Source organism: Vipera ursinii (assembly GCF_947247035.1).
Source record: "Vipera ursinii genome assembly, chromosome: 2".
In the NCBI taxonomy this organism is placed as follows: domain Eukaryota; kingdom Metazoa; phylum Chordata; class Lepidosauria; order Squamata; family Viperidae; genus Vipera; species Vipera ursinii.
Window position 1 is genome coordinate 110,926,583 of NC_139513.1, and position 10,048 is coordinate 110,936,630.

The window sequence follows — 10,048 nt, forward strand, 5'->3', positions numbered from 1 at the left end:
CCTTAACCGATTTGTTTTTCTTTTGCTCGAAGCTATTTAATCAAATTGAAATTAACCTAACATTTGCTTCCTTGCCTGAGCTGAAATATGCTGGGAATCAGTGCAGAGTAAACAGGCTTCCTGTTTCAGTTCCACCCATATTCAGCAGTTAAACGGCAAATACAATTCAGAAGCTTCCGTGACAGGCCAAACTTTTGTGTGGTGCTTCTGCTCATGTCAACTGGCCGATCAAGATTCCAAAATAATAACTTGGGAGTTTCCCAACGAAAGGCAGGCGTTCTGTCTTCTTGAAAGGAAGCAGGGAAAACAAGCTGTTAATTATGCAGTCCAGGGATGGGCAGACTTAGCCTTTGTTAGATCTAGGTTTTTTGTTTTTTTGTTTTAATCTTACTAGAATCCAGAGATCCACCAAATAAAATCTGGTGCAAAAGTATGGACTTGTAATGAAAATATTGTGAAGCCAAGATGTGTTTCAAATGTTGAAATTTAACGCACAGTCTTTTTTTTCCACGAGATTCACCATGGGTTTCCTTCATTTGAGCAATGCCACTTTTGCAAGGGGAAGTCATTTTGGTTAAACATATGGCATCGGGCATTCTCACTAATGTATTACAAATTATACAGAGATCTATTAGTTGCAATCTATTCACCTCATGTGTAATCTGTCCTAGTGGCACAGAAGCTTAAGTATAGGATTATGTGAAGACAACATGGGTCAATGACAACCTTCACAACAATCTGCAGATGCAAATTGCAAAGGCTGTGACTGTTGAAATGTGTTTACACTCCCCAGATTGGGAGCCTTCCAAGTAAACCATGGGAGAGACTGTTTCTATTATCTTCAAAGAAGGGCTGTGTGGTCTGGATAATTCCACCTGATTCTTAGTTCAAACATCACAATTCAGATAGGGACTAATTGAGATTCTACAATCCAAGCAACCCAATCACTATCTTGGCAGGAGAGCTGTAGCTTCAACACTCCCTCTGTATGTTATCTTCTGAATCATTCAGGCCTTGCTCAAATATATGGATAATACTTCATCCCTTTCTTACTAGTGTTGGCCAGTGGCCCAGTATTGTATTGTCCTTTCTATGTATTGTTGCTTTCCTCACAGACTAAGATCTTGAGACTATGTGGAACAAGAAAAGTGTGTGCATGTTTGGCCTCAAATTTATTAGAATCTGCCAGCGCTCTCTGTGTTCTGTTTTCTACTAAAGCAACATAAAAGGAAAATCTATGGAGGGTACTAGAAGGGTTTGTACTTGGCTTCTGGACTCCAAAAAGATTATGAACAAATTAGCTCTCGTACATTTACATAAGCAACCAAAAGCTTTTCCCCTCCAACAGGTACAGGCTAGCATTAAAAATTAAATTTTTAATTAAATTAAAAAATGACAAAAATCAAGGGATCAAATCTCCTAAGTTATTGATTGAACCAAACAAACCACCAGAAGAATTTTGAGGTGGTATGACATTCACAAGGGACGCGGTGGCTCAGTGGGTTAGGACGCTGGGCTTGTCAATCAGATGGTCAGCAGTTTGGCGGGTCGAATCCTGAGTGCCGCATAACAGAGTGAGCGCCTGTTACTCGTCCCAGCTTCTGCCAACCTAGCAGTTCGAAAGCAGGTAAAAATGCAAGTAGAAAAATAGGGACCACTCCGGTGGGAAGGTAACAGCTTTCTGTGCGCCTTTGGCGTCTAGTCATGCCGGCCACATGACCACAAAGATGTCCTTGGACAAGCACTGGCTCTTTGGCTTTGAAACGGAGATGAGCACCGGCCCCTAGAGTTGGAAACGACTAGCACGTATGTGCAGTGAAACCTTTACCTTTACCTTTTATGACATTCACATCCTGCAAAAGATTTTTGGAAAGGTAAGAACACTAAGGAAACTGCTTTCAATTTCCTTTAGTTTTCAATCAAGGTTATAAACCACTTCCCCCACATAATATGGTAGCTACTAAATTGAGAGAGATTCCAGTTCCTGTGCCCAGCCTTACCTGGCTATTCTGAGGAAGCAGAACCTCTTGTACCTCTAGTTTCAGAGCTTTCAAGCAAGATATTCAGAGTCATTGTACTGCAGAAAACCTTGCAAATATTTGAAGAATATCTATAAATGCACAGACAGCCCTGAACGATGAAACATTTGTAGATTTCTAATATTTAAATCTTTCACGAGTAATGTCCTTAAATTCACAAATTCACATATATTCCCCAAATTCCTCAATTTATTTTATTTATTAATCACATTTCTATAACACCCATCTAATCTAAATAACTCTCAGTTGGACAATTGAGACAAACTGCTAGAGAACAGATAGCTCAATAAGATGTTTCTAGGCAGTCTTTCTTCCATAAAATTGTCCTGAGCATAAAATCAACTTAAAGGTAAAGGTTCCCTCACACATGCGTGCTAGTCGTTTCCGAGTCTAGGGGCCGGTGCTCATCTCCATTTTAAAGCCGAAGAGCAAGCGCTTGTCCGAGGACGTCTCCATGGTCATGTGGCCGGCATGACTAGACGCCAAAGGTGCATGGAACGCTGTTACCTTCCCACCGTAGTGGTCCCTATTTTTCTACTTGCACTTTTACATGCTTTCGAACTACTAGGTTGGCAGAAGCTGGGATGAGTAACAGGCGCTCACTCTATTATGCGGCACTTGGGATTTGAACCGCCAAACTGCCGACCTTCTGATCAACAAGCTCAGCGTCCTAACCCACTGAGCCACCGCGTCCCTAAATCAACTTAAGGGACAGTAAATAATATTTTCTAGAATGTAACTTGAAGAAAAGGTAAAACAGATTTGAAATACCATTGAAAGTAGTATCTTTCCTTAATTGACATACTCCTGTGTTCTTCAAATCTAACTTCCTTTAATGCAAGGATAAAGAACCTATATTTTATCATTTCTGTTCTAGTCCACAGAAATATTCCATTCAAACTGAGGAATTTTAAAATATGCTGACAATGCTACACTTCATTAGCTTTTAACTTATGGGATAGTTGTTCCACCAATACGTACAAAATTATTTATATAATTTTAGTATTGAACAACTAAAAATATGAGTTGTAGCACAGTATAGTATCTAATGGCACACTATAGTATCCCATGGCCAGTGAAAGACAGCAAGATTATCGATAGGTTTTCTGCCCTGCCTGACTTTAATTAATTCAGTTTCTTTAATTTTTTAAAAATAGGAAATCAGCATGCTCAAATGCAAGCAGCCAATTTCTAATATCATCTTGATTTAGAAAAAGCATTTCCAGGTCCCATTAGGCCTATATACATTTTTAGGAAATAGCAACTGGTTGTACTGTAATTCATTGCTTTGTTTGGACGTATGACTATCTGCTTTGAAAAATAACAAGTAAACTCAGATAATCGAGAGCATATTAGGAGGCTAGAGGGGATAGAAAGGAACAACCTCATGTGCTTGCCATTTCATAATGAAATATTTGGTGATTGTCCATGCAAGGTTCATTGTAAGCAATTATTTCCAGTGAGACCACCTGCTATGTGATCTCACAATTCCATTTCTACTGCAGATAACCAGAGGTCATCTGACTTTGCTTTGACAGCTGCAAAATGTTGCATCAGACTACACATTTGATCATGCCAAAGTACCATGGTTGGTCTGTTATTTTGGGTATTTCTCTATGTGGTGTGAGGTAATGTACTGCAAGTACAGTGTATTAGCTTGGCTAAAGAACACAGAACTTTGTTTTGAGATTCAGTGCAAAGTTTTTTTCAAAAAATCCCAATCACAGATTGTCCACCTTGGTCAGAATCTGAAGTGAAAGGGAATCAAAATGGAGCTTGGTTCATGATGTGACCTCAGAAATATATAAATATGGGTAATCCTCGACTTACAATTGCAACTGAGCCCAAAATTTATGTTGCTGAACAAGACATTTTGCTCCATTTTTACAATATTCCTTGCCACATTTGTTAAGTGAATCACTGCAGTTGCTAAGTTAGTAACACAGTGAATTTGGCTTCCCATTGACTTTGCTTGTCAAAAGGTTGCAAAAGATGATCACATGACTTCAGCACACTGCAATAGGAGCCGGTTGCCAAGGGGCTGCAATGGTCATTAACTCTGAAAAATGGTCATAGGTCACTTTTTTCAATTGCTGTTGTAACTTTGAACAGTCACTAAACAGATGGCTGTAAGTCAAGGACTACCTATAGCTGCTGTTTTCTATAAACGGAGACTAAATTGGCAAGGGTCCCTTTATGATGGGATCGAGACTTCCAAACTTTAACAAAATCTGTGCAGGAGGTTGTTTTTTCCCCCAGCTAAGGTCCATTTGAGAGTGGGGAAAGGTGAATGAGGAAGTCTGTAACTTTATTGTTTATGGATGTTGTCATTTGCAGCACTAATAGTCTGTGCAGGGATAAATATCCATTTCAATTACAGTACAAATCAATATATTGAAGACTACTGTGCAAAGCAATGGGTTAGCTACAAAGAAATGAATGTAGTCGAGCTGTTTTTTGGATGATTTAGGACATATATAAATGCATATACATGAAAACACTATGTATAAATGATTTATTTGGAGGAAATGGTAAATAAATTCCATTATTTACAAGACAAATATAGTAGGCACAATATAGGCTAAAATTATAAGTGAATTACCATAAATTAGACACAGCAAGCAATACACAATATAAGCAACTCCACAGTCCCACATCTCTCACTTCATGTTGAACCAGAACCGTCAGAAGCTTTGACAAATCTTTGACAACTATTCCTTGATAAATATTATTGACCTACCAAAGCCATTCCAAGCTTCTGTTAAAACATTTCATTATTTACATGTCAAGAATTGTCACTGCTGTAGCTTGTAAAACCATGTTAATTATATGATGCTTGAGTATGTTTTCCTGCAGGAAGAGGAGGAGCTAATAAACCTCTGGGCATGGGGGTCTGGAGGTTAATGGAGACTGTGAAATAGATATGTCATCTGTCTTTGGTCTATCTATTCTGCAACTGCCATTATGTATTTTATATTATGGTCCATTTGTATACAAAAGTGCCATTTGTTTGTTTGTTTATCAATCAGATTTATATAGCTACCCAGCTCACCAGAAGTGACTCTAGGTCAGACATGTCAAACACAAGGCCCGGGGGCCAGATCCGGCCCGCGAAGTGGTTTCATGCGACCCGCGAAGCCATCCTGGAAACAGTGAGGGAACGGCCGCCACTGCCTTGGCCCTGGCCCAGAGACCCTCCTTCTGCCAGAGACCCTCAGATCTGTCCCACTCCTGCCCAGGCCCCCATAGGCACCCTTGATGCGAATGATGTAGAGCTGGCCACGCCCACCCAGTAGGCCATATGCACTCTAGCCACACCTACCCAGTAGGCCACGCCCACCCAGGCCACACCCACCCGGCCCCCTGAGGACAACCGCAATGCTGATGTGGCCCTCAATGAAATTGAGTTTGACACCCCTGCTCTAGGTGGTGTACAACAATATACATAGATTAAATAAATAGTGATCTGTTGAGGTCTTCTGAGAAGATTAAATGAGTAAATGAATGAATTCCATTAAATTGTTTGCTGCCTGAATTAAATGCCCTGCCATGCCCATGTCATGATGATTAAACTCCCTGCTATAGATGAACCCGAACAGGGATATAATCAAAATAGCACAACATAATAAAAGCATTTGCTGAACATGATATCACCAAAGCACTATGAAGACGTATGTATGGATCAGAGATAAAACACCAAGCACCTTCATCTCTGGGTCAGATGTCTATGGAGATTCTCAATCCTCCAGGTCATGGTTATCCCAAAGGTGCTTTTTCAAAAGACAACTGGACTTCCTTTGTTTTTCCTTGAAGACATTTCACTTCTCATCCAAGAAGCTTCTTCAGTTCGGACTGAATGGTGGAGAATGGAAGGATTTATATTCTACAAGGAATATAAATTCTTCCATTCTCCACCATTCAGTCATAACTGAAGAAGCTTCTTGGATGAGAAGCAAAATGTCTTCAAGGAAAAACAAAGTCCAGTTGTCTTTTGAAAAAGCATTTTTGGGACTCAGTAAGACCTAATTTGTCCATCAGAAGATTTAGACATAGGCGTCCATTCCTAACCACAAAGTCAAAATATAACATGTGTATTATCACAAGCTCCGCCCTCACAACAACAAACACAAATACGTGAGGCTGGGTTTGTGTACTGATGTTGTGATGCCCATTTTATTATTTACCTCTTCTTGTCCCTTCCTATGGATGCCCATGTTTTGGGGAACAGACTTCAACCTTTTACCAATTTCACAATATAAAGCCCACAAGGATTAATGTTAATTTTTATGTTACATTGGTATGCTGGTTTGAACATATCCGCCTGAAAGAAAGACAGAGACGTTAAAGTAGCCTTTACCAATCTACTATCCTTCATTTCTGCTGCGTCTTCAGCTCCATATATTTCCCAGCCAGCAGGACCCAGACTGGGAGGCACCAGATTGGGAAAAGCTGGCTTTAATAAAATAAGTAAGCAAGCAGCTAAGCTTTGGGTTAATAGGCCTCAAACTCAATGAAGGGCTTTGATGGCTGGAGACTATCAGAGACAGGAATACGCTTGCTGAATCTCCCCAGAGAAGTTCAGCTTGGCTTCAGAACCCGAAATTTCAACCAAACGTGGTGACATTAGAGTAACTAAGAGCGCTCCTACTGGGAAATGGGATAATCCACCATCTTCCAGTTTGCGAATGTTTTTGAGTAAGTTAAAAATTTCTGGCTTTTTTTCTGTTGTCCCTTTATATCCTACCACCCTGTTATTTCCATGAGAATTACTAACCAAAAAAAATGAGTAAAAAAAAGACCACCCTTCACTTTTTAAGCTAGCACATTAAGGAATCTAGAGGGAAGAACCTTAAAGCCAGGATGCAGGGTCCTTTTTTCAGAAGTCTGCAATATAGTTCCTTGTGTTGTCCAAAGGGCAATTCTTCCTGGGCCTAACTGTCAGACAATCACTGAAATCTGATGAGCGTGCTTCCACTGCAAGCAGACTTCTAAAATTATACACCCATTGTTCCAAGTTCTCTCAGGCGACCTTGATCAGAGGCCGGAATTTCAGGCAAAGGCATGCAAAAGCTCACAAAATGCCCTTTCCGAAGCTGTAACACTTTCCTGGATTTATGTCCTAGATTTGGTGTGTGGTTGAAACAATGAGTCAGCCATGCCCATAAATAACATTAATAAATGATGGTCCATGGCTTGGGCAGAAGTGGAGAATCATATCTAAGGCTGCTCAAATAATCTCAATTCCTCTCTTTCTCTCTCTGTTTTTCTCTCTCTTCCCCACTCATCTCCAGAGGTGCTAATGCTGTGAGTCTATAAAACTGGTAGCCATGGAAACCCAAACCAAAGAAATGGAGGCAGGAGAGAAGTCCCCTGAGTCCAAGGACTTGCTGCCCAGCCGAACAACCAGTACCTTGTGCATCAGTTCTCGGAGTGAGTCCGGCTGGAATACTCCTCCCCGGAGCAAATGGGACATTTACCACAAACCAGTCATCGTGCTCTCAGTGGGCGGGGCAGTGTTCCTCTTTGGGATTGCCATTACTAGTCTGACTTGCCTCACCCTGGACAGAAACAACAACACAACCAGCATAAGCAACAACTTGGGCAACAAAACCAGCAACATAACCAAGGAGGTGTTTAAGCTGTGTGGTCCAGCCTTCCTTTCCCTTGGCCTCATGATGCTTGTATGTGGGCTTGTCTGGATCCCCATCATCCGCAAGAAGCTGCGGCAGAAGCAGAAATATCCCATTCTTCAGAGCATTAAGTCCTTCTTCCTCAACCGCTGAAGGTAGCCTCTCTTGGGTTTGGCTGCAAGGCCACTTGGGCAGGCTAGGTCCTTTTTGTGCCAATGTCCTGCAAGCAAAATTAACTCTGTTCTGAAGGTGAAATCACCATGCCCATCTCTTCCTTTTGTCTGTTTAGGATTAGCCTATTTCTGGGCAGAAGTCACCATGGCTGTCCCTGGGCCGTCCACTAGTGAATGAGTTTTCCTTTTCAACAAGAGGAGCATATCTTTCCATTGTCAAATCAAACCCCAAAACAGTTACTTTGGCTAAACTTGATCGTGCATTTAGCATATTGAATATTGCTTTGAATATTGGTTATACTGACTGACTCAAAGAGCTTCAAAGTGGACTCTGTCTTATATATTTTCGTAGAAGAAATGGCTTCTTTGGGGGCAAAACTGCTGCAGAAAATAATTCTCAAATGTTGTCTTGTATGAATGGGTATAATTAATGATTCATGGAAAAACCCATTCTATTGTGGGAGAAAATTTAGAGTTTAGAGACCAAAGACAAATGTTCTTAGAGTGGAAAGAGATATAGAAAAGGCACTTGGAAAGTGGTAAGCATACAAATATATTGAACAAGGAGAATACTGAATCTTCTACAAGGAAACTGGATCCTACTTACAAAACCTGCCAAGTTATCTTTGCTAGGTAGGTAGTAATATCCTTTATTGGTAGGGGTGTGTTTTTTTCTTATTGGTGTTCTTTTTGCTTTGAAAGGGCAGACTAAGAAACTATATGGATCAGATACAGTATGTTTCCATACACCATAAAATTAGCTGCAGACAAACTCCAATGAACAGGAATAGACCCAAGGACAACTTGAAAAAAAGTCATTAAATGAAAAGAACAAACTCTTTTAAAATGGCGAACATGAAATCTATTTTTAAAATATACCTTGAATGGTTAAGATGTTTTCGATGTTTAGAACAGCTCTTTGTCCATATATTTTGCCCTTCGTCATCTGTTTGTGTTTGTGGGAGGGGAGGGGAGGGGAGGGGAAAAAATGTCACTGACAATGACATTTTCTCCAAGAGAAAATTGAAATGAAATATTTCATTCAAACTAAAACCACGTAGCTCTTGAATGCTGAACTATATGCCCATTCCTAAGATCAGGAGTGGATTGGACTTGGCAAGCAGGAAGTGGGAAATGGGCTCAGGCTCCAGTTCAAAAACAGGAGAGATAAATGATCTGCACAAAGCGTCACACCAAAGTGATCTCAGAGCCTACTTCAAAGAACATTGGATTGTGGGTTTGTAACTGTTATGCTGAAGAATGGTGAGGCTATTAAGATGAAATAAATCAGAGATGAAACCCAGAGGCCTTGCATGTACTTCCTTAGAGAGATTAATTTTTACAGCAATTTCCAGAGGTGGCCTTCTAATCTAGATCATGGTATTTCTCCCAGGTGATACGGAAGTGCCTCCTCCCTTTCAGGGATTTGTGGGCTTCTTCCCCTCTCAACCATTTATGTTTGCTTTAGGAGAATCAGACTAAGGACTGACCAGCATTTCCTACTTTCCCCAGTGCAAGAATGGAACCAAAGGGCAAGAAGAGATGAAACCAACCTCAGTCCACCCATACAAGTAGTCCTTGACTTACAACTGATCGTAGGTTGTGATGGTCATTGAGTGGGTCTTCACATGACCACGCCCACTTTCACAACCTGTTTTGCAGTAGTCATTGAGCAGTGGTTGTAAAGTGAATGCTGTGGTCATTAAGTGAACACCACAGTCATTAAGCAAACCCATTATTCGCTATGGGTGCAGTTTTGCTGGAAATCTTAAGTGAACACCGGTTTCCAGAAAAAAAATGTAAATTGTGGTCATATGACCACAGAATGCCACACATGGCCATAATGAGCACCCAAAATGTGATCATGTGACTGAAGGGGGGAGAGCTAAATTAAGCAACCAGTCCTAAGTTGAGAACTACCTGTAGCTGCCTGGGAAGAAGTTTCCTTACTCAGCATTAGAAGTAGGGTTTCCCCACCTCTGCTGGCTGAAGCGGGACATCCACTACTTATGATGCATGTTGCTCTGTCTTACACAAGGGCCTGTGCACCAGTTGTGTGCTCAGGTGGCTATAGTCCTTCAGTTCTGTCTCTTTGCTTTCTCAGCAAGTTTATATGCTGGGCTACCTCCAAGGAAAGATCAGGCCTTTCCTTGTCATTTCTAGTTCAGTTGTAGAAATGCTGGCCATTCAACAGTTTTAATGGCAG

General features: G+C 40.8%; 1 protein-coding gene across 1 annotated transcript; it reads left to right on the plus strand.

Annotated features, from left to right (window-relative positions):
* Window positions 1-7,366: 7,366 nt before the first annotated feature.
* Window positions 7,367-7,829, plus strand: PIRT (phosphoinositide interacting regulator of transient receptor potential channels; the record flags this gene model as incomplete). The annotated part of the gene is made up of 1 exon (XM_083353077.1): window positions 7,367-7,829. One exon carries the CDS (start codon window positions 7,367-7,369, stop codon window positions 7,820-7,822), a length of 456 nt encoding a protein of 151 aa, XP_083209203.1. The 3' UTR covers window positions 7,823-7,829.
* Window positions 7,830-10,048: the final 2,219 nt, after the last annotated feature.